The following is a 22,968-nucleotide window of genomic DNA, read 5'->3' as shown; positions in this document are numbered from 1 at the left end:
TGCGTGATGCAATTTATATTGCTTCTGAAGCGGTTATTTAAAGAGCTTTTTATCACACTGCTGCCGTCTGCACGCACTTACAGAACGAGAGGTTCCTTCGCGTTCACGTGCTTGCTGCATACAGCTGTGCTGCCCTCTGCCGACAAAGAGCCGCATGTTTCTCTTGACCCTGGTCTACGTTGCAAGTCCTTCTGGAATACGTAAAAGCTACCGATGAACGAAAATTCACGTCTTCCAGATATGGGAATATAATATATCTGGCTTATACCTTGATTATATTCACGTGTGAAAAGCAGTGACTCCTCAGTAACTGCTTACAAACTGCTGTCAGAAAGATCTGGCTACTTTCACTAAATAAAGGGTTAATATAATGATGCAACGTCTGCTGTACTGTTGTTTCCGTGAAGCGCCACTGTCCAATTACGATACCAGTGAGATGAAAAACAATAATATTGCCGTTATTAAGTGTTGATGAGAGTCAGAAACCTCAGAGTTACTCATGACTGTGTTGTCATATGCAGTTGACATTTGGAGCACTCCAAGGATGACACTGCTAGATTAAGACCCTACTCTGCTTCTCTGATTCTGAAACAGTGACACGGGCCATATTTAATACTTACTGGAATACTTTATAAGGCACCGAGTAGGCTTCTGTACGTCTAGAACACTGTGACGTGTGATGAATCCATACTCTACGTCAGCACTTAACTCCCCTCCTCAGTATACTGCACTGGCTTCCAGTGAAGTTTAGAACAGATGTTGAGGTACCTCTGCTCAAGAATAGGAACAGAAGACATCCTGTCAATGAGAGGAACAGTCTGGCTGCCGTGTACGAGCTATTTGCTAATAGCTAATTGATTCCAGAATAACATCCAGATGTTCTGGAGAGAAGCCAGTGTATCAACGTCAACAACAATGGCTGGGCATCGTGTTCCACACTCCCACCACTCGTTGTGTTAAGAAGTGCTGCCTTTTCTGAGTTTTAAATGCACTTCCCTGCAGCTGCCAATTGTGTCCTCTGATATGTGTTCACTGAAGGATAAAGCTCTCAATAGTCATGCTCCGAATGACTATAATTTAAATACTTATTGTGACGGTGTAGTCCATTTCTTAATGTGAGTTAAGTCTGGCTTTCTCCTGCTAAAGATAAAATTTCAGAAACTCCGTAGAGCATCTGGTGTGCCGTACAGCTTCTGTGGAATTTAAAGCCCAAATCCATTTACAGAGACTCTGTTGAGTTGTTTTAAAAATGTAAATTTAGTCTTCCACAGCACTCTTCTCATCTTGTGATGAGCTTATAGATTCACTAAAAAGTGGAAACAATACAGTGATGATTTTATAACTGGTCACTGGTTGTGGGAATCTGGAAGCCGATACTTTTCTTGAAAGAATAAAAGTAACAAAACGTGTACAGCGTGATGCTAATGTGTCTGAAGCTCTTGAAAAAACAGGAACTGACACAAGCCTTCGGTTTCAGTATTAAAACAGTTAAAATCTAAAATTGTTTATCGGCTAGAATACGAACACACGCACGTAAGAAAAAGAACCTTCTACTCCTTTCCAGACACTATGACGTCGGGGCGATTACATATGGATGACAGACGTTTCCCTTCTCAGTCCAAAGGAAACTGAAACCTTCTGTCCTCCATTACGGCTCCGAGATGCGCATACTTTGCGAAGCCAGCCGCGCCCCGCCTTTGAGCCAAAATGGCGCCCGTTGCCCGGCAGTTTGCGGCAGTGCGGTTGACGTGAGCTCGGGCGAGCGAAACACAAAAGCTGGGAAATCTTTGCGACCGTAGCCTGGCGGCAATGGCGGACGCAACGGATAGCGGCAGTAGGAAGATGGCGGAGGCGGAGCGGAGCGCCGAGGAGCTCAAGGAGAAGGCGAATAAATACTTTAAAGGTAAAAATAAAAAAAGAGTAAGGGCGTTTAAGGGAGGTGATACAACTCCTAAGGCGTGGGGAGGGGGGCAGGTACGCGGCCCGTCCCTGTGGCTGACAGGTATGCAGGGTGGCGGGACTTCAGTTTGAATAAAAAAGCCCCGTTCAGCCGGTAGGATGAGACGGGAAAGCGTGTTCAGCGAAACCCTGAGCGCACAGCAGCCTCTAGGTCAGACCTCTGTATCAAGGCAATTCGCAGGTGTCTGGCCTCAGGTGGATCTGTCCCGGACACACGGGAGTTTTCCAGCAGGGTCGCGGCTGTGGGTCGCGTCACGTTGGTGCGTGGAAGTGGGGAGTTACTGAGAGGCTGCGGGTCGGGGTGGCGTTTAAAACTGTGCCGTTTGGGACCTTTTGCGGTCGGTCGGCGAGGTGACCAGCTCAGCTGTCAACACGCAGTGGGAAGTCGCAGTAACGGCACCGGTCTTCCGCCCCAGACGCGTTAAACTGAGAGACAGACAGCCGCCGGCACTCGAGTAACACGTGGTGCTCGCCGATAACGTGGTTGTAACTTCCTTCTGACGTAAAGCGCCCTGTTGCTGTATGAGCTCGCTGTCTGCAATCACAAAACGTGTCGTTAAAGCTCTGGTCGACAGGAGAATATCGGCTGAATCTGCTGGTTAGGTTTGGGTTGGTGGGAGGGTTATACTTGTACTTTGCTCAAGCTAACGGCAGAACAGATCATGAGGTGACAGTCCGAGCCCCGAGCAGCACGCTGCTGTATCAAAGCCGTAGGTTGTGCGTAGAACAGCAGGTGATCTTAATTTTCATGCTTCAGTCACAAAATGCAAAATGTAGTTTAGTAATGAAACCGTCGGGGAGTGCACTGAAAACAGAGCAAAGCAGGCGCTTCTTCACACACAGGGGTGTGGGTGTCTGAAGCAGTCAGCCGCTGACTGGTATAGTGCCCTCGCTAACGGGCTCGGTGGCCAAGCCAAAGATCTGGGGTCCCTGCAAGCAGCACAGGGGTACGGGCTTCAGCTGTACATGTGCACACAGGGAAATGAACGCTTTCATTTAGGTGTTACAGAGACGCGTAACTTTCTCTGCATAACTTGTTGCCACTGACCAGTGATGTCAGTAAGCAAGGAGGCTGTGCTCTGATTGTTTTGGGAATTTTGCAGCCGTGAATGTGAAGCTGCTGTTTCATCTGCAGTGTGGCGTTTGATCCAGACACCCACAGTTCTCTGTGTAAAGGCAAAGTCCCAAATTGACCGCTTTTCACTGGAGCCTCAAGGATGGGGAGATGACTCTGACCCAGAGCACGCAGGGAGCTTGACACAGGTCTCTCCGTGAGCTTCGACTGTGCCTCTCTCCTGACTCGGGGTGAGATCGTAGGAGGCTGGAGAGGACCCACAGCCACTGTGCCAGGGTTCCCCTGAGTGTCCGTGATCCTGATGTGGGGGAGGGAGGTGTGCGACCAGCAGTTCTGGCTGAGGGACTCTCAGGGGAACTGCACCCCCTCGACAGCAAGGACTCCTGGGAGCTCGGGGTACGGGGTATCAGTTCTGCAGGGTTATGAGAGAGGATTGCGCTTCAGACATTGTGCTCACCGGACCCAGTTCATCTGTGGTTCTGCACTATGGCTTCCTGATGTGCTGTGTGTACTGATTAAAAATCACACCTCTCACTCCACTGAGTCCTGGCAGTATAGATTCTGCAATTTCCCTCATGGGATCAATAAAGTATCAATCTATAGTCCAGACCTCAGCTGTCCTCCTGGTGACTGAGCCTGTAGACAAACATGTTCTGAGCAAAGATTCGAACTCTGTGTCCCTTGTCGCCAGACTGTGGGGCCTGTACAGGGACTAAAGCAGAAATCCCTGTTTCCTGAGCTCCTGCGGAGGACTGGACGACCGCAGTTTCAGAGCCGGGGCAGGGAAAAGGCACGGACAACAGCAAGTGGTGGGGTTTGGAGGGACTCTTTCATTGTGCAATCCGGCCCCAGCATCCACTTGCACCGATTGATAAACGACAAGCACCTGATCATGAAAGTTTTTCTTTAATTGATGTCAGTTTAATAATTTGTTAAGAGTGTGTACCTATTGCGAGATGTTGTTTGTGAAATAAAAGTTTAATTTGATAGAAGAAAAATCCCTTGTCGCCGGACAATTAAGGCACTGACCGCGGAGGGCAAGTAAAACCTCTGTGTTTCAGAGTCGGCTGAAAACGCGCTTGTAGGATACGAGAACACTGTATCGTCTTGATTCCATCGTCTTGATTGTTTTGCATCCAAGCAGCTATATTTTACACACGCAGACAGATGGACGTAGAAAAAAACCTTAAAGATAAATAGAACATTGCACAAAAACGTCTGTAGTCATTACGCCCCACACCTACAGGAATCCACACAGCTGTAGGCTGGCTCCCCCAGTCCCCCCGAGCCCCAGTAGTTGCTCACCACTCTGAGCAGTAGGGCGGGTCTGAGCGCGGTGCCCGTGTGTTTCAGAGAAGGACTATGAGAACGCCATCAAGTTCTACACAGAGGCCCTGGAGCTCAACCCCGAGAATGCCATCTACTATAGCAACCGCAGCCTGGCCTACCTGCGCACGGAGTGCTACGGCTACGCGCTGGCCGACGCCACCCGCGCCCTGGAGATCGACAAGAGCTACATCAAGGGCTACTACCGCCGGGCCGCCTCCAACATGGCGCTGGGCAAGTTCAAGGCCGCGCTCAAGGACTACGAGACGGTGAGTCTGGCCTGGAGGGGCTCTGCGGGGGTGTGGGTGGGGGGGTCTGGCAGGGCCCCATGGGGAGGCCCTCCTGGGAATCCCCTGTTGCGGCTGCAGCTGGCGTAGTCGAGGAGCACCCCCGGTTTCCAAACCCCGTGCTCTAGGGGTCAGCCAAGAGCTTTGATCGCAGCATCGCTTGGGCTTTTCGTATGTCTGCACAAAGGCAAACTACGTGACCAGAGTTGGTCATGTGAGCCGGGAGGTGGGAAGGGAGAGAGCCGAAGGAGCCGCTCGGTCTCCTGCGTGGTCTGGTGCCCTTGAAGAGCGGGGAAGGGCTCTGTGAGCTGTCAGGTACTTTCCAGCGCTGCTGTGCGTGTGTGTCACACTGGGGGGGCGCGCTGGGAAACTGACCTGCCCGCTGCTCTCCGCCGCTCTCTGCTCCCAGGTGGTGAAGGTGCGGCCCAGCGACAAGGACGCCAAGGTGAAGTACCAGGAGTGCAGCAAGATCGTGAAGCAGAAGGCCTTCGAGAGGGCCATCGCCAGCGACGAGCACAAGAGGTCGGTGGTGGACTCGCTGGACATCGAGAACATGAGTGAGTACTGCTGGGGCAGCACCAAGCCCGTCGGCACCCCGGGACCTCGCTGTGCTGGGTCCAGCTGTGCTGCAACAAAACACTGAACGTGCTGTCTTATCTGCTGAAAGATCATTCTGACCGGGTTGGTACTGTGGTGTTTCTAGCTTTTATTGCAAGCTTGTCTTCCTAAGTTCGTCTTTTTATTTTTGAAAAACATATTGAGTCTTATTTTTTCTGTAGTTAAAATGCCTTTTTTCTAGTTTTTATGTCATGCTTTTGCTATAAAAAAAAAGCTTTAAAGCTCTGTTTGGAGATGCCGGGGTGCCGATCTGGGATCGGTAGATGAAGTCTTCCTTCGTATTCCCAGTTCTCACTGCTCTCCTGTTCTTTTCTCTTCACACATCCTCTTATTTCTCCACTCCTCCTCTCTCCTCTCCTGTCCTCTCGTCTCCTGTCTTCTCCCTTCCACCTGCATCTCCTCTCCTCTCCTCTGAGGAGAGTCTATTCTCTCCTCACCGGTCCTCCTGTCCCCTCTGCTGTCCTCCCTTCCCCCTCTGCTGTCCTCCTGTCCCCTGTCCTGTCCTCCCTTCCCCCTCTGCTGTCCTCCTGTCCCCTGTCCTGTCCTCCCTTCCCCCTCTGCTGTCCTCCTGTCCCCTGTCCTGTCCTCCCTTCCCCCTCTGCTGTCCTCCTGTCCTCCTGTCCTCCCTTCCCCCTCTGCTGTCCTCATGTCCCCTGTGCTGTCCTGTCCTCAGTGATTGAGGACGAGTACACAGGGCCCAAGCTGGAGGACGGAAAGGTGACCCTGCAGTTCATGAAGGAGATGATGGCCTGGTTCAAGGAGCAGAAGAAGCTGCACAGGAAGTGTGCCTATCAGGTGGGCTGACCTTTTCCTTCCCTCCTTCTTTTCTTGCTCTGTGTCCGGGTCTGGTGGGGCAGAAGAGTGCTGTGCCAGGGGCGCGCTCTGGGTGTCCTGCACCCCCTGTGTCTGCAGCAGGAATGCTGATTGCACACATGGGGAGTAAAAGTGCATCTTCAACTGGACAGTTTTCTTCAAGTATGGGTCGAGTTCATGAGTTAATCTGTTTGTGCTGTGCAGCATGATGAGTTACAGGCATTTATGTCAAGTGATTAAAAAAAACTGAGGCAGAAGCTTAAAAACAAAATCATGTTTCCGGAATTAGCCGGGCAGGCTGGTTCCTGAGCAGGAAGCAGAGACTCGGACAGATGTGCTCTTTGGAGGACGGCAATGAGACCCAGGATGTCTGGTTCTGCTCAGATCGTGCTAATTCTTTTCCAGATTTTGGTCCAAGTGAAAGAAGTGCTGTCCAAACTCCCCAGTCTCGTAGAAATAACACTAAAAGAGGTAAGTTTCATATACACAAGGAGTCTGTTTACATTTTTATTTTTGCGTTTCGCCTTACGTGAAGGCGCCTGTTGCTAATGATAGGGAATACTTGTGCTCTGTGCTTAAGAACAGCACAGATAAGGGGTGACTAATGAGGAGGCTGTCCCTGCTGGCTTCATGCTAGTAACTCGGCGATTGCTGGGCCTCATCCAACTGCTCAAAGAAGCCAGGATATTGGGTTTAACAGCATGGCTGGTTCACCTGTACTACACCCCCACCACCCTTTGTGTACAGACAGCTCTGAGCTCTGTTCTCCGGTTTAAACACTGCCCCTGTGTCCTCTCTAAATGGCTTTGAGGATTTTAAATATTCGAGTCGTTTCCCCTTGTTACCATCTGTAAAATGATTCACTGTGTCCAAGATTGTGTCTGGTTGCTTTTCTTCTCTTCTCATTCCATAGCTCCAATACCATTTTTGTAGTGAGCTGTCTTTTACACTGCTGTGTATGCTGTGTATCCTAAATGAAGTCTGATTAGCCCTGATAGTATTCTGCACTTTTAACTTTATATCCTAACAGTGTTTGCCTTTGCCATGCACCGTTCTAGTACATTGTCTGAAAGATGGGAAATACAGGTGACCATGAATACCCGAGTCTGTTTCATAAGCATCTTCTTCAGGCTTAGCGTTTCCCCATTTCATATCTGGAGTGTGTGTTTCCTGTGTGCCTGTTGCACTCTGCCCTTGTCATTGCACTGGACCTGCCAGGTGGGCACCCAGTCTTGAGTCTTGTCAAGGGGGAGGGGGGGAGGATTTCCTACTCTCCTTCCATGGCTTTTGCAAGTCCTGCTTTTTTGGAATAATGGCTCTCGTTGTATCGCAGTGTTCCAGTCTGATTCATGACAATGTTTCTAGAAAGTGAAAGCTAGCTGCAGCTGCACAGATCTGTGATAGTGGTCAGTCCTCATCGTCTGCTACTCTCTCCCGCAGACAGAGAAGATCACTATCTGCGGAGACACTCATGGTCAGTACTATGACCTCCTCAACATTTTTGAGCTCAACGGCCTGCCGTCCGAAACCAACCCATATGTATCCTTTTCCGTCTTGAATCTGTCCGTTTCGTGTTCTGCGATATCTGTGACGCTGAGGCTGGGACTTCAGACCAGGCCTCTTTTGAACGGTGCTGCAAGATTGCTGTCTCTCTCGCAAGCGTGAGGCAGCTGTGTGGTGGTTGGGGCTCCGGACTCACAGCGAGAAGGTCGTGGGTTCACAACCCCGAGTGGGACACAGCTGTTGTACCCCTGAGTGCAGCTCCAGTGAAATACCCAGCTACCCAGCTGTTTTTAAATAAGAAGACCAATCAGAATAAATGGTTGGAGCCAACCTAACGCAAAATAATCCGTTCTGTTAATCTGTTAAAAATTCAAATGGGGATTTGGTTGTGGTATTAATGGTCCCCAGCCATTTCTCTGATTAGGAAAAGTAAAGGTTTATTCCGTGCTCCTGTGGAGCCTTCTTCAGGTGGAGAAGGTGGGGCGGAGCAGTGGCTCTGTGGCTCAGGATCTGCGCCTGTGGCTGGAAGGTTGCCGGTTCAAATCCCGCAGGCAGCAGAGGAATCCTACTCCGTTGGGCCCCTGAGCAAGGCCCTTAACCTCAGCTGCTCCAGGGGTGCTGTACAATGGCTGACCCTGCGCTCTGACCCCAAGCTTCTCTCCCTGTCTGTGTGTCTCATGGAGAGCAAGCTGGGGTATGTGAAAAGACAGATTCCTAATGCAAGAAATTGTATAGGGCTAATAAAGCAACATTATCATTATTATTACATTATTAGGTGTCAGGTGTCATTTCTCTGATTACTAGATTTAGTGCGTAATGCTCCCTGAATGAACTAAATTTTGAGGGTTTGAGATGGTCCTTAGATTTCAGTATAATTAGCTTCTATTGCGTGTGGGTTTTATAGCTGGTGCTTGAACGCATTATTGCCCTGCCAGAGCTCTCCTGTCCCCTGAACCATCTGGCTCCGACGTTAAGACCCAGGCTGGTCGGTTGTCTCCTTAGCTTTGGGCTGCAGCTCTTCAACGGCGATTTTGTGGATCGAGGCTCCTTCTCGGTCGAGGTGATCCTCACCTTGTTTGGCTTCAAGCTGCTGCACCCCGACTGCTTCCATCTGCTGAGAGGTGAGGACCGTGCTCAGCAGGGGGCGCTGCAGCAGCTCGCAGGGCCACGTCTGTACCCGGGCTGTCTGGCAGACGCTCCCTCAGCGGTGACGTGAGCGCGTTTCATTTTCTTAATTGCAGGAACAGCAGAGTCAGACAAGGAGACAGTTCGTGGTATGCACGTTGCAGTACACTTGAGACAGAATTCAGGCTACTCTCCGTCCAGTACAACCCCACAGATGTAAATCCTAAATCCAGTCAAACCAGTGGACAGTGCAAGTCAGCCCCAAGCTCAAAAGGATATACTGCTAATAGTGATAAAACAGTGTACTGGCCATTGAGTTTGGTGCACAGACATCACCATATAGCAGTCTAATTAGGCTCTGGTCACCCCCGTGGCACAGTGAGATCGTGTGAGAGCAGCTCTTGCTTTCTTGTGCGATATGAGCCTGTTCCTCTCTTCACAGGCAACCACGAGACAGACAACATGAACCAGATGTACGGGTTCGAGGGTGAGGTCAAAGCCAAGTACACGGCGCAGATGTTCGAGCTCTTCAGTGAGGTGTTCCAGTGGCTCCCTCTGGCACAGTGCATCAACAGCAAAGTGCTGGTAAGAGCTGTGACACAGCTGAGACACATCCACAGTCCACAGCCGGACAGACTCACACCCACACTCTGCGTCCAGCACAGTCCAGAGACTGACAGACTCACACACACACTCTGCGTCCAGCACAGTCCACAGCCGGACAGATTCACACAGAAGCACTGTGTCCAGCACAGTCCAGAGCTGGACAGAGTCACACATACATGCCCTGTGTCCAGTATGGTTCTGGGAATAGACACGCAGGTTAGTTAATGCTCAATAAAAAAGTGGGAGGCTGAAATTTGAAAGTTGCAGTAAACATGCAGAGGAGAGTGAAAATGTAACAAATCCATTTGAAAAATATCAGACTAACCTGATTAACTTGTTTACTGATTTTTTGAAGCTGTCTCTCTCTGCAGGTGATGCATGGGGGTTTGTTCAGTGAAGATGGGGTATCGTTGGATGACATCCGCAAAATCGACAGGAACAGACAGCCTCCAGACTCAGGTAGGCCAGGCTCAGATGGGCCAGACTGAGGTGATCTACTCTAGTAGTGAGGCTACTCTAGTGTTCATAGTGTACATGTGGTGTATTGCACCAAATGTACTGAGTCTACAGGTACACAACCATCAGGTGTACACTTTGGGTAGGTTCAAGTACACGGCTCACCAGGAAAAATCACAGAACTCCCAACAAATAAAGTGTGACATTCATGTCACAATCTGTGAACCTACTGCCTGTGATTACCTACTGAAGTCACAAGTCCATGGCCAGGTGAGAGATAAGAGGGCAGCCCAGCGATTATTTACAAGAGAGAAACAAACATTCAACATTTCAACAAATTCCAAAACTGTAGTTTCTCCAGAAAACTTTCTACTAACAGTTTAAGAGGTATTGTCATCGGATAACCCTGACCTGTGTAGCAGCACACAGACCAGGACTGACAGACCACAGCATGAGCGCCAGGTTCAATACTCCCATCATTTGAGCTGGGGGTCGAGTCAGGGGCTGTTACCCAAGAGCAGCACTGTGGATGCACTACTGGAAGTCATTAGTACATCTCCGAGATGAGCAGTGCAGGTTCATTATAACTGCCCAGCTCTGTCGCAGAAACGGTGACACAGACCCATTCCCCACACTTCATCAGGTTGGAGAAAGCTAACGAGTCCAGTTGGAGTACTCTGCCCAGTTCCCCCCAGGCCTTGACCAGTCATGGCCTCCTAATAATCCCCATCTCTGAACTGGCTCCATCACTCTGCTCTCCTCCCCACTGAGAGCTGGTGTGTGGGGAGCGGACTGGCGCATCATCCAGGTGGGGCTGCACACTGGTGGGGGTGGAGGGGATCCCCATTACCTGTAAAGCACTTTGAGTGGAGTGTCCAGAAAAGCGCTATATAAGTGTAAGCAATTATTATGAAATGTCTGCTCTCATCTCTCCTCCTGTTGCTGTCTGCCGTTAACCAGCCCCCGCCTCTGTCTCTCACAGGGCCTATGTGTGACCTCCTGTGGTCGGACCCGCAGCCGCAGGTGAGTCCCCCTCCCAGAGGAACACGGGCTGTTCCTGAGCGCTCTCCTCCTCTCTCCGCCTGTATTGACCCCACCTCTCTCTGCCTCTCTCCACCTGTATTGACCCCGCCTCTCTCCTCCTCTCTCTGCCTGTATTGACCCCGCCTCTCTCCTCCTCTCTCTGCCTGTATTGACCCCGCCTCTCTCCTCCTCTCTCTGCCTGTATTGACCCCGCCTCTCTCCTCCTCTCTCTGCCTGTATTGACCCTGCCTCTCTCCTCCTCTCTCTGCCTGTATTGGCCCCGCCTCTCTCCTCCTCTCTCTGCCTGTACTGACCCCGCCTCTCTCCTCCTGTGTTTACTGTATTGGCCCCGCCTCTCTCCGCCTCTCTCCTCCTCTCTCCGCCTGTATTGACCCCGCCTCTCTCCGCCTCTCTCCTCCTCTCTCCGCCTGTATTGACCCCGCCTCTCTCCTCCTCTTTCCGCCTGTATTGACCCCGCCTCTCTCCTCCTGTGTCCACCTGTATTGGCCCCGCCTCTCTCCGCCTGTATTGACCCCGCCTCTCTCCGCCTGTGTTCACTGTATTGGCCCCGCCTCTCTCCGCCTGTATTGACCCCGCCTCTCTCCTCCTCTCTCTGCCTGTATTGGCCCCGCCTCTCTCCTCCTCTCTCTGCCTGTACTGACCCCGCCTCTCTCCGCCTGTGTTCACTGTATTGGCCCCGCCTCTCTCCGCCTGTATTGACCCCGCCTCTCTCCTCCTCTCTCCGCCTGTATTGACCCCGCCTCTCTCCTCCTCTCTCTGCCTGTATTGACCCCGCCTCTCTCCTCCTCTCTCTGCCTGTATTGGCCCCGCCTCTCTCCACCTGTGTCCACCTGTACTGACCCCGCCTCTCTCTATCTGCGGCCCAGGATGGGCGGTCGGTCAGCAAGCGGGGGGTGAGCTGTCAGTTCGGGCCGGATGTGACCCGGCGTTTCCTGGAGCAGAACCAGCTGGATTACATCATCCGCAGCCACGAGGTCAAGGGCGAGGGCTACGAGGTCACGCACTCCGGGAAGTGCATCACTGTCTTCTCTGCTCCCAACTACTGGTCAGTGTGCTGTCAGATGGACAGGGGTCTGTCCGCCTGGTGCTGGCCCGGATAGACAGGGCCTGTCTCAGATAGACAGGGGTCTGTCCGCCTGGTGCTGGCCCGGATAGACAGGGCCTGTCTCAGATAGACAGGGGTCTGTGTGCTGGGCTCTGTCTGCACGGCGCTGTCCCAGGTATTCATTGTGTGCAAATGGGTTGTCGTGTCACATATACACGGTCAGTGTGTGTCCAGTCTGCAGTACAGCATGTGTAGACTGTTTGTGTGAGTATGTGAGGAGTACATGATTCCCACCTGATGTAGTTACCTGGTGTCTCTCTCTTGCAGTGACCAGATGGGTAACAAAGGAGCGTACATCCACCTCAGGGGCTCGGACCTCAAGCCAGAGTTTCACCAGTTCACTGCTGTGGTCAGTCCCTTGCACCTCTGTCATTCGCTGCACCGGTCTTCCTCCCTCTCCCTGCTTCTGTTTCTGTTTGTGTGTCTGTGTCTCTCTCTGGGGATCGGTGTGGGTGTGTCTGTGTCTGTCTCTCTCTGGGGATCGGTGTGGGTGTGTCTGTGTCCATGTCCCTCTGGGGATCGGTGTGGGTGTGTCTGTGTCTGTCTCTCTCTGGGGATCGGTGTGGGTGTGTCTGTGTCTGTCTCTCTCTGGGGATCGGTGTGGGTGTGTCTGTGTCTGTCTCTCTCTGGGGTTTGGTGTGGGTGTGGTAAAATGGAGTACCCATGAGATCTGCGCGTTGGTGTTCACCAGCCTCTCTCTCCCTGTCTCCCTGGCAGCCTCACCCGAGCGTCAAGCCCATGATGTACGCCAACTCCCTGCTGCAGCTGGGGATGATGTAGGGAGTGAGGCTGGCTGCCTGGGCCGAAGACCAACGTCCCTCTCGTTTCAGCTTCTCGTCCTGTCTGCCTGCTACTCGCCCCCAGCGCCCTGGCCCCCCTCTGTCTGTCTGCCCCTGCCTCGTGCACTCTCGGGGCATCTCATCTCCCTGTCTCTCCCTGTCCCCTCGTCCCTCTCTCTCTTCCTCGTCTCCCTGTCTCTCACAGTCCCCACGTCCCTCTCTCTCTTCCTCGTCTCCCTGTCTCTCCCAGTCCCCACGTACCTCTCTCTCTGTTCCTCGTCTGCCTGTCTCTCCCAGTCCCCACGTCCCTCTCTCTCTTCCTCGTCTGCCTGTCTCTCCCAGTCCCCACGTCCCTCTCTCTGTTCCTCGTCTCCCTGTCTCTCCCAGTCCCCACGTCCCTCTCTCTCTGTTCCTCGTCTCTCTGTCTCTCCCAGCCCCTGTCACCTTCACTGCTGGACTGGAGGCTGTTTTTGTCGCCCTTTTACTTTAAAGTGGCCCGGGTACGAGACTGTGCAGCTGGTTCCTAGTCTCTTCAGCACTGCTGTAGGAGGACGGCCAGGTGCTGTGGATCCCTCTGATGTTGGTGAAAATGAGACAGAATTGTGTCTGTGGGGGGGGTGGGTAGAAAGTGAGTACAAGGAGTAAAAACAAGTCCTAATCTAGCGTGTGAGCCCTTTGGGCTCCTGTGCAGTGTGCCTGACCGACCCGCAGAGAGGAAGTTGCCAGCACTTAAGAAACCTTGGTGTCTGTGTCACCGTTGTGGACACCCGAGCTGACACCAAGACACAGTCAAAACAAACTACAGCCTTTTTAGTCAGGCGACTCGCTGCCCGTTTCTGCACAGTCGACCCAAGCGCCGGGGACGGCTGTGCTGGGCCGGGCCGGGCCGAACCGGAGGGAAGGGGTTTGTCGGTGAGGGGTTTTAAAGGCTCCTCGGTGCGTTTTGAGGTTCATTCCCAGCAGTGTCCACTGAGCGAAAACGGTACACGACCCGCACCGCGCCCGCCCCCCCGGTAAATCAGTCTTATTCCTCCCGCTAGCCTCCGGGTGACCCACCCGCGGAGCGGGGAGCGGTATCTAACGGTTTCGGCGGCTCGGCGCGGATGTCACGGCTGACGGGGCGTCGAGTCCAGCCTCCCATTCCCGCGGAGCTGCCGGTGTCCGGTCTCTGACCAGAGCGCTGCGCCCAGCGGTCCTCTCGCGTGGTTTTTAAACTGCCCCCCTCTGTTCTTGAGACCCCCCCGTCCCACGGTTTTGTCAGGGGTGCAGTAAGGTTGTTGCAAGGCTTTTTAAGTAATATATATATACAGATGTATATATACTGTATATCATAATTCCCGTGTACATGTTTGAACAAAAATAAAAAAATAAAAATGTCTTCTCTGGTGATTTGTTACGTCGAATCGGGGTGTTTTTTTTTACTCTGGGGGCATGTAGGCTTCAGTACCGAAACAGGATCCGGAAGAGACCGTTTGAAATCCGAACTTGCTCCCGGCTGCCCGTGGAAACACGGGAAAGTTCCTGCGTGGGATTCCTGCATTTTTCTCTTCCACCCATTGCAGGAGCCAACACATGAATACCTTTTCATTAAAACCTTTAAAGGTAAACAGATGCAATGGAGGCTGTGTCAAACAAACCGGAGACGTACAAGTTGGCACGCATCGGCTCTGCTGTAGTGGTTACGCTACGTGTTACAGTAAGAGAACCTGGAAAGTGAGTTTCGACAACGCTATCAAAGTCCAGGGGACTTCAAGCGGCCCAGAACCAGTGGGCCCAGCCTCGTGGACAAACGCCGCAGCACGTCAGAGCGCGCGTGTTCTTTTCAGCAGTTCGATTCGTATGCGTCACGCAGACTTTGCAGGATTTACAGGAGTAACAATATGGGCAATGGCGAGTCAATACACGCAGAAACAACGGGCTGTTCAGTCCTACAGAAGATAAGGCACTGTGCAGAGCGGAACCTTTAAGAGTGTCAATACCCCACGACAGTCAAAACCAACTAGAAAAACACTCTCTTATTAGATACCAGCGCAACTCGACTGAAGCAGGTTTAGTAAACGTAGATTTAGTAAAAGTAAATTTAAAGACAATTTCAGTAAAAGAAATTCCATTCCCAGGAAAAGAAACCCGACCAAAAAGGAACCATGTCCTCTTGCAGGTGTCCTGACTCGCCACAAAACAGTACTTCGGTTTTGCGTTTCTGCGGCTGCAACTTTTATTTAAATATAATAACAACAATAATAATAACAACAACAACAACAATACTACTACTACTACTACTACTACTACTACTACTAATAATAATAATAATAGTTCCTAATACTTGTATGGCGCTTGTGTGGTGGATTTAGGTGCTCTTGTGTTAATCGCATGAGCCGAGCGGCAGCAGTGGTCACAGACTGGGGTGACACCCTGGTGCTGAGGTCCCCCCAGTCTGGGTCACACCCTGGTGCTGAGGTCCCCCCAGTCTGTACAGTCAGGGCCGAGCACGGGGCTGGAGGAGCACGTCAGGAGGAGGACAGGCGAGTCGGGAAAGAGGAGATCTGATCCTGACGCTCGCCAGCCTGCGATGCAGCCGCTCTCGTCGCAGTCCTGATCCTAGCGGTTTTCCTGTCCCTGTTTGATTGTTTGAGACTACGCTTTCTCATTTTACAGCAAATACATTGATAGACTTGTGCTTTCGACTTCATGGATTTTGTTTTGTTTTAGACGGCTAAGTTTCCTTGACCGTCTTTATTTTAAAATCGCCACAGATATTCGCAACAACCCCTCTTAATGAAAATACACCTTTATCTTGAAATTCTTTGTCTTGCTCCTATTAGCCTGTATTACAGAAAACACTGGTGGTTTTAGGAATTGGCTTCTCTCGATAATCTGTGTGTGTTCTGTTTTAGGACAATTCATCTAATGCGCCGCCAAACGTGGGTCTCAGAATCACTCCGATTTCGGCGGATTCCCTCAGTTTCATGCTTGTCTGGGGCGCAACTGGTGGGGGATGTGTCGGCGAAATGTCTCTGGAGCACTGGAGCTCAGGCTAATGCCTCTGTATCTTTAAAATTGATAATAATATTAATAATAATCATTAACACCTGGTTGATGTGATGGCAGCCCGAGTGCGCCAGGGCGCTCCCCACACACCAGCTCTCAGTGGGGAGGAGAGCAGAGTGATGAGGCCAGTTCAGAGATGGGGGTTATTAGGAGGTCATGACTGGTAAAGGCCAGAGGGAAATTTGGACAGGATGCAGGGGTAACACCCCCACTCTTCTCGAGAAACACTCTGGGATTCTTAATGACCACAGAGAGTCAGGACCTCGGTTTTTATGTCTCATCTGAACGACGGCAGTCCCCGTCCCACTATACTGGGGCGTTGGGACCCACATAGGCTGCAGGGTGAGCGCCCCCTACTGGCAACACTAACACTTCTTCCAGCAGCTACCTTACCTTTCCCAGGAGTCTCCCATCCGGGTCCCGCAAAAGAAGAGGTCAAGCTTTATTCCGCGCTAAAAGGAAAAGCAAAGTGACAACAGCAGCGGCAACAGTTGTCACAGACTGAGGGTGACACACTGGTTCTGAGGTCTCAACAGTAAGTACAGTCAGGGCTGAGGACTTCGGCAGGTGTAAAGGTGACACCTTCAGGTGATTTGGATTTGCATTGTTCCATTCGCTAAAGAAGAAGGTAAAACGCGTGAAAGTGGGGATGCAGAAATCACGTCCGTCGGGTCGATGCAGAATGGAGCCGCTAGGTGGCAGCGGCGGGGAGAGCGGGGAAGTGTGTGCCACTCACAAAGATGGCGCCTCTGCACCAACCCGTGACCTTTAGCCTTTAACCCCCAGTGTACGGAAGCCACCGGGAAAAGCGGAGGGGCGTGTGACGTAGTGAGCATGTGCTGCGGATTTTATAAACATTTCTGGTTGTGTCCGGTCACTCTGAGCTCGTTCCTCTCTGTCTCAGCACGATGCCGAAGTATTGTACGGCCCCAAACTGCGGCAATAGCGCCGGACATCCAAATCCCGACAAGAAAATTAGTTTTTACAAGTAAGCGCTTTCATGTTGTTGTTATTATTTCTGTTAAAACCGCGGTCGTTGCACACTCCACCGTCGGAGTCTCTGTGCGCGCAGACTCGCGTGTGTTGCCCTTGTACCTGGAGTCGACCTGCAGCGAAACCCTCACTGCCCTCGAGTGGGGTCACCTCCGAGTGTCCCCCGATCTCACCGCCTCGCAGCCGGGTCCCTGCGGGGAGACCGGGGCTTTTTAAAGAGAGACTTCTAAAGCAGAACACGAGGACTTCGTGCGGTTAATCGATTTGCCCCCGTAAAACGCCGAAGTAGTATTGTATGTATGCGAAGATATCAGTGCCATGGGGTTATCGTTAGAGAGATATGTCTGTTAACCATGTCTGTGTGTGTTAAGTTATCGATGACTGCCGCCCCGTGTCGTGGTCAGAAGGGCATTTAGTAACTAACACCTGTCCAGCAGGACTTCGATCGACTTGCTTACGTTGCGTAAGAAAACGAACGGCCTTGTTTTCTGTTGTCGAGAATGTGTGAGAAACTTCATGCCGCGGTTGGGTTGCGTCAGCTACCGTCCTGGTTAGGAAAGCAATCGTTTCATATTCAACTTAAATGAATCGAAAATTAAATTTCACAGCCTTGAAAATAAGCGACGTGCTCTGAAATGCTGGGGTGCGGTTGTATTGGCCGTTCATGACGGACCATTTTTAAGGCTCTTCCTGGAGTGCGAGTCTGACAGGCTCTGTCCGTGAAGTCTGAAAATATTTCAGTTTTCTTCCGAGCAGTAAAAACGAGAACAGCAGCGCTTCGCGGAACATGGCCGGTTCATCTTCATGCGTTCTTGAGGGGAGTGTTGTCCTGAGGACATTGCAGGAGACGTGACAGCTTTGTAGCAGAGCAACAGTTGCTTGGCATTTGCACGGTACACTCTGTTCCTGCTTTTTTCCCCAAATCAAATGTTTTTGCCTCTGTAAACGGGCTTCAGCCCCGGAGTGCAGTGTTGAATTATGCTTTTCGCCTGGCAAAGCCTTTATTGAACAGACCAGGCCGAGTGCGCCGTTCTGCTCAGGAGTTCAGGACTCAAACCCAGGATCCTCTTCTTATCCAGAGACCTGAGTCCACGGGGACGGTGTTGATCTGTTTGGTCAGGGCAGGGTGGAGGCGGTCAGCTGGCCTGTAGACTTTAAGAGGTCAGCACTGATATAAAAGCAGAGGACTCCCACCCGCCTCTCCCCGCTGCCATGGCAACAGCGTTCCCAGAACCCCCCAGCCCCGATGGCGTCACCCCGCCAGGCTCAGGCCTTGTGTACCATCTGCCAGCACAGTGCCGCTCGGTGAGCAAGGTGGTGTTGTGCCCCGATCTGTGCTTGGCGTTGGGCTGCGTTCTCGGCACGTCCGCGCGGCTCGGCGTCTCGGGGTGCGATGCTCTTGTCCGCTCGTCGCCCGCAGGTTCCCCCTGCACGACCCCCCGCGGCTGCGTCAGTGGCTGGCCAACATGCGCAGGGAGGAGTGGACGCCCTCGCGGTACCAGCACCTGTGCAGCGAGCATTTCACCCCCTCCTGCTTCCACCTGCGCTGGGGCATCCGCTACCTGGCCAGCGACGCCGTGCCCACCATCTTCCAGCACGGAGACAGCCCAGGGGTAAGCCAGGCCAGCGACTGGGGATTATTAGGAGGCCATGATTGGTAAAGGCCAGGGGGGAATTAGGCCTGGACACCGGGGTAACACCCAACTCTTCTCTAAAAGCACTCTGGGGGTTTTTAATGACAGAGAATAGCACCCCACTCAGGCATGTCCAGCACCGAACAGAATACAAGAACAGCGTGGTGGTAGTCTCCAACACAGACAGGCGCTCCAGGGTCCGGATAAAAGCTTTTTAAATCCTCAAAGCCACTGAGCAAGTCAACCCTGCAAAAGACAAGCCCAAGGATACAAGCAGCGAAGTGCAGATCAGGAGGCACTTCTTTCCACAAATAGTTGTGGGAGCGTGGAGCAGCTGCCCAGCTGGGTTGTGATCATCTGGCCAGGCTCCTTGTGAGGAGCAGACACATGTGATCCTCCTCCTCTCAGTATCCGCTTCTCATTCTGATCTTCCTGCGTCTGTATTTTGTCCTGGCAGAAGCGGAAGGGCACGGAGAAATCGGAGAGGAAAGCCAAGCGGCCACGGGTCGGGGCGCCCAAGGCGGCGGTGTCCGCGTTGGCGGGCGAGGCGGCGTGCCAGCCGGACGGGGAGGCCGGTGGCGTCCAGCTTTACGCCATCGCCGTGGACCCCTCCCGGCCCCTGCTGCTGGACGCCGGGCAGCTCGGGCAGGTGGTGCAGACGGTGCTGCCCGTGCCCCTGCTGGAAGGCCAGGGCGACGCGGGTGGCAGCTTCCCTGTCACGCTGTTCCAGAGAGCTGGCGAGGGGCCGGGCGAGCGAGCCGAGGTCGCTGCGCCGTCCGAGGGAGAGGAGGAGGACCTGCGCTCGGAGATTCCGGGGGAGAGCCGGGACGCCAGCGCGGGCGACGCCCTCGGCCAAGCCGGGACGCCCCCGAGCTCGTGCCCGGGTCTGGTGGTGGAGAACGTGGCCTTCGAAACGCTTGTTGACGCCTCTCCCGTGCTGGAGGACGAGCCAGGCCTCCAGATAATTGCCTACTTCGAGACCATCCCCAACGCCACGGTGGTGCCAGCCCCCTCCCAGCCCAGCCCCCCGGCGCCCCCCGACACCGTGCTGTCCAGCGCGCTCTGCCCGCCCATCGTGTCCACGGTGCCCATCGTCTCCAAGCACACGCCCTCGCCCGGCTCCCTGGTGCTCACCCTGGAGAAGCTGGAGAGCGCGGCGCGAGAGGAGGAGGGGCCGGAGGAGGGGCCGCGGGCCGGAGACAGCGTGGACTCGCAGGGCAAGCAGCTGGAGGAGCACCGGTGAGGCCGCGCCCCGCTCTCGTCGGGTGGTCGACAGTGACCTGGGCTCAGACAGATTCGCTTCCAGGTCATTTGGGGCAAATCTTTTGAGGGCGAGAGCACCTTTAGCTGCAAGGCAATAAAGAGGTGCTCCTGCGTCTTGGACTGGGGCGATTTGGGGTGAACTGAAGTGGCAGGTGGACTGGTGCTCTCTGGGGGGGCGCTCCCATTGCCCCGCTCACCCTCTCCCTCTCTGCGCCCCCCCCCCAGGTACCACAGGAACGGCCTGAGCAAGGAGCAGCTGGAGGCCATCGTGGTGGAGCTGCAGAAGAAGGTGAAGGTGCTGCAGCAGAGGCACCGGCGGCACCTGGAGAAGCTGATGGGGCTGGAGAGCACGGTGGCCCAGCTGACGCACAGCAACCTGCTGAGCGAGGAGCGACTGCAGCTGCTGGAGAGGGTGAGCCCCCGCCCGGCCCGGCCGCCTGCTGCTCCTCTCTCTCTCGCAGGCGTACACGTGCTGCTCCTCTCGGCGCTGTGCCTCCTCTCTCTCGCAGGCGTACACGTGCTGCTCCTCTCTCTCAATTCAGTTCAATTCAAGGTGCTTTACTAGCATGACCGATGGGTACAATCAGTGTTGCCAAAGCAAATAAAATAATGAAATTCACATGAAACAAAACAAAAAATAAAAGTAAAATAAAATCTATAGACATATTACAGACATTTAAACAAAGACAAATTATAAAATATTGACATACTGTAGGCGGCTGGAGCATTATTGGGAGACAGACTCACTGTTCCTCAGGCTGGGACAGGAGAGCACATACTGGGCTGCCAGTTCCACTGAGTTCCCTCCTTCCTCTCCCAGTAGGATTGGGTCCCGTTGTGATTCTGGCAGGTGTGGGAACTCTGGGACTAGATTTCTGAATATAGGGAAGAATGCTTCTCTAATCCCAGAGTATCTGTCACAGTGCAGTAGGAAGTGCACCTCTGTCTCTACTTCTCCCCGCTGGCAGTGGGAGCACAGCCTGTCCTCTCTGGGCAGCCAGGTCTGCCTGTGTCGCCCAGTTTCTATGGACAGGCTGTGGTCACTGAGCCTGTACTTCGTCAGGGTCTGTCTCTGTGTCTCTGTGTCTCTGTGTCTCTGTGTCTCTGTCTCTGTGTCTCTGTGTCTCTGTGTCTCTGTGTCTCTGTGTCTCTGTGTCTCTGTGTCTCTGTGTCTCTGTCTCTGTGTCTCTGTGTCTCTGTGTCTCTGTGTCTCTGTGTCTCTGTGTCTCTGTGTCTGTGTCTCTGTGTCTCTGTGTCTCTGTGTCTCTGTGTCTCTGTGTCTCTGTCTCTGTGTCTCTGTCTCTGTCTCTGTCTCTGTCTCTGTCTCTGTCTCTGTCTCTGTCTCTGTCTCTGTCTCTGTCTCTGTCTCTGTCTCTGTCTCTGTCTCTGTCTCTCACAGGCGTACATGTCCTGCTCTTGCCCCGCCCGCCTCTCCTCTCAGCACTGTGCCTCCTCTCTCTCTCTTGCAGGCGTATCTGCAGACGAGCGCCGTGGTGTCGGAGGCCGGCGAGACCGTGGCCATCATCTGTGAGCAGGAGAACGCGGCCTTCCTCTACGCCGTGCCGGGCGTGGAGGAAGAGGAGGAAGAGGAGGGGAAACCCAGAGGGCAGGAGTGAAGGTGGAGAGGAGTCTGGGACTGGGACCGAGCCCACCGGCCCCCTCTTCCTGGCGTGCGGGTGGGGGGGGGGTGGGGGATAGAGTCGACTCGGGCGGTCTCGCTCCTGGCTTGTCTTTAGAAGTGCAGCTGTACAGCAGGACCCGTTGAGGACCGGTGCGGTTCTGGCCCCTTGCCCTCGGCCCGCTGGCCTCTGCAGGTGTGAGCTGCTGCTGCTGGGGGTGTCTGTACCTCGCCTTGCTGCTGTGCTGAAGGACGCGCTTGTTCCCCTGTTGGAGGGAAGGCGTTTCCCAAGGCCCGCGGGAAGTGAGCGGAGGTGTCGGGTCGGGATTGCGATGTCTCCGTCTGTGTTCTGGGGGAGGTGCGAATTACTGTCTTTCTCTCCTGCTGCTCTACTGCTGGCTGCAAGTTTTCACAGGCTGCCATCGGCCCAGAGCAAACTCTACCCTGTTTTTCTTTAAGAGGGCTTCAAACTTTCACTGAACTTTGTTGCAGTGGCAAAAAAAAAAAAACATCCTTTTGATGTGTTTATTCCATTCCGTTGCTAGTTCTGAGCTTTAACTCTCCTTACAAGTACGAAAAGGATTTCCGATACTCTTTCAAAAATGTTTTAATTTCTGTTTAGGGTACTTCAGTGGTTACGGGGCAGCGTGAGATGACCGCGTAGTGCCCCGGTGGTGTAGTTTGGTGCACAGGGGGCATCTGGGAGTTGTTTTGTACCTCTGCTTGTCAGACAAGTACAACACTGGAAGACCCTCTGTCGCCACAGCCTCCCTCTGTGTGGCGCACTTCAAAGGGAAGTTTCTGAAGGAACAAGTGCTGTGTCACAAATGCAAGCGACTCGAATGTCCTGTGAATATTGTTCGAAGAGTCAGTTTGGTGTTTGAAAGAACATTAAAACGCTCTGATTTATTTGCACTCTTGTCTGTCTTAGTTAAAACCAGTGATAGCATGAAGCCCCAGGGCTGCGTTTCCCAATCCTAGCCTTCTGTGAGTTATCAATTAAGCTTATTGAACCGAGTGTTTAGCTTCTGGGCCCTCAAGATGTAGATTCAGAAATCCTTTCCCAGTGAAGAGAATTGTCTGGGAGAAGGTACAAGGTCCAGGTGGGGGTGACACTGGGTCAGATGTACAGGGTCCCCAGCCCTGGTCCTGGAGACCCCCACTGCAGCTGGTTTTGGACGAAGCTTGAAATCCACACACCTACCAGCACGGCTTTGGACTGTGGGAGGAAATGGACATGAACGTGAGGAAAACATGCAAATTTCACACAGACAGCACCCCAGGAATTGATCGCAGGGTCCCGGTACTGCAAGGCAGCAATACTAATCCCCCAACTGTTTTTTAAAGGCCTAAACAAGTTTTACTGTGATCAGTTAAATAAGTGTGTTCAATTAAGTCATTTAAAGATCATTTGCACCAAAATCAGAACATTGTTCTGTCCTCAAGGACTGGTTTTCCTTTTGCTGGAGTATTACTTGCTCACTTGATTCATGGTTTGAATTAAAGTGCTTCTTTAATATAAAAAGGTAACTTCGAATTTTTCATATTCAGTCATGAAGGAGAAATTAGTGATGCCCAAGACACTGAATCTGCCCACATGCTTTACTGTTCTGAAATCAAACGGACATAGCATATATATATATATTCGTATGAGCTTAACATGCAGAAGTTACAGGGCATAGCATGATATATTATTGCAATTCTCCCTAATATCCC

General features: G+C 52.7%; 2 protein-coding genes across 2 annotated transcripts; both read left to right on the top strand.

Moving 5' to 3' along the window:
• Positions 1-1,772: 1,772 nt before the first annotated feature.
• ppp5c (protein phosphatase 5, catalytic subunit) lies at positions 1,773-14,073 on the top strand. The gene is made up of 13 exons (XM_069187720.1): positions 1,773-1,903; positions 4,388-4,629; positions 5,057-5,204; positions 5,939-6,060; positions 6,484-6,549; positions 7,519-7,617; positions 8,597-8,702; positions 9,149-9,291; positions 9,684-9,771; positions 10,751-10,791; positions 11,679-11,857; positions 12,185-12,266; positions 12,635-14,073. Exons 1-13 carry the CDS (start codon positions 1,810-1,812, stop codon positions 12,695-12,697), a joined length of 1,473 nt encoding a protein of 490 aa, XP_069043821.1. The 5' UTR covers positions 1,773-1,809; the 3' UTR covers positions 12,698-14,073.
• Positions 14,074-16,565: 2,492 nt separating this feature from the next.
• On the top strand, positions 16,566-22,167 carry LOC102686524 (THAP domain-containing protein 5). The gene is made up of 5 exons (XM_069187719.1): positions 16,566-16,732; positions 18,158-18,350; positions 18,829-19,610; positions 19,860-20,046; positions 21,104-22,167. Exons 1-5 carry the CDS (start codon positions 16,653-16,655, stop codon positions 21,248-21,250), a joined length of 1,389 nt encoding a protein of 462 aa, XP_069043820.1. The 5' UTR covers positions 16,566-16,652; the 3' UTR covers positions 21,251-22,167.
• Positions 22,168-22,968: the final 801 nt, after the last annotated feature.

Source organism: Lepisosteus oculatus, chromosome 3 (assembly GCF_040954835.1).
Source record: "Lepisosteus oculatus isolate fLepOcu1 chromosome 3, fLepOcu1.hap2, whole genome shotgun sequence".
Taxonomy (NCBI): Eukaryota; Metazoa; Chordata; class Actinopteri; order Semionotiformes; family Lepisosteidae; genus Lepisosteus; species Lepisosteus oculatus.
Note: the sequence above shows the minus strand (reverse complement) of the source record. Positions and strands in the feature narration are given on the sequence as shown.

Excerpts from the sequence above, each read along its gene's own strand:
- ppp5c (XM_069187720.1), top strand. The coding sequence starts at position 1,810 with ATGGCGGACGCAACGGATAGCGGCAGTAGGAAGATGGCGGAGGCGGAG. Across the intron at positions 6,061-6,483 it reads ACAGGAAGTGTGCCTATCAG|ATTTTGGTCCAAGTGAAAGA; the intron begins GTGGGCTGACCT and ends ATTCTTTTCCAG. Across the intron at positions 12,267-12,634 it reads TTCACCAGTTCACTGCTGTG|CCTCACCCGAGCGTCAAGCC; the intron begins GTCAGTCCCTTG and ends TCTCCCTGGCAG.
- LOC102686524 (XM_069187719.1), top strand. The coding sequence starts at position 16,653 with ATGCCGAAGTATTGTACGGCCCCAAACTGCGGCAATAGCGCCGGACAT. Across the intron at positions 16,733-18,157 it reads AAGAAAATTAGTTTTTACAA|GTTCCCCCTGCACGACCCCC; the intron begins GTAAGCGCTTTC and ends CGTCGCCCGCAG. Across the intron at positions 20,047-21,103 it reads GACTGCAGCTGCTGGAGAGG|GCGTATCTGCAGACGAGCGC; the intron begins GTGAGCCCCCGC and ends TCTCTCTTGCAG.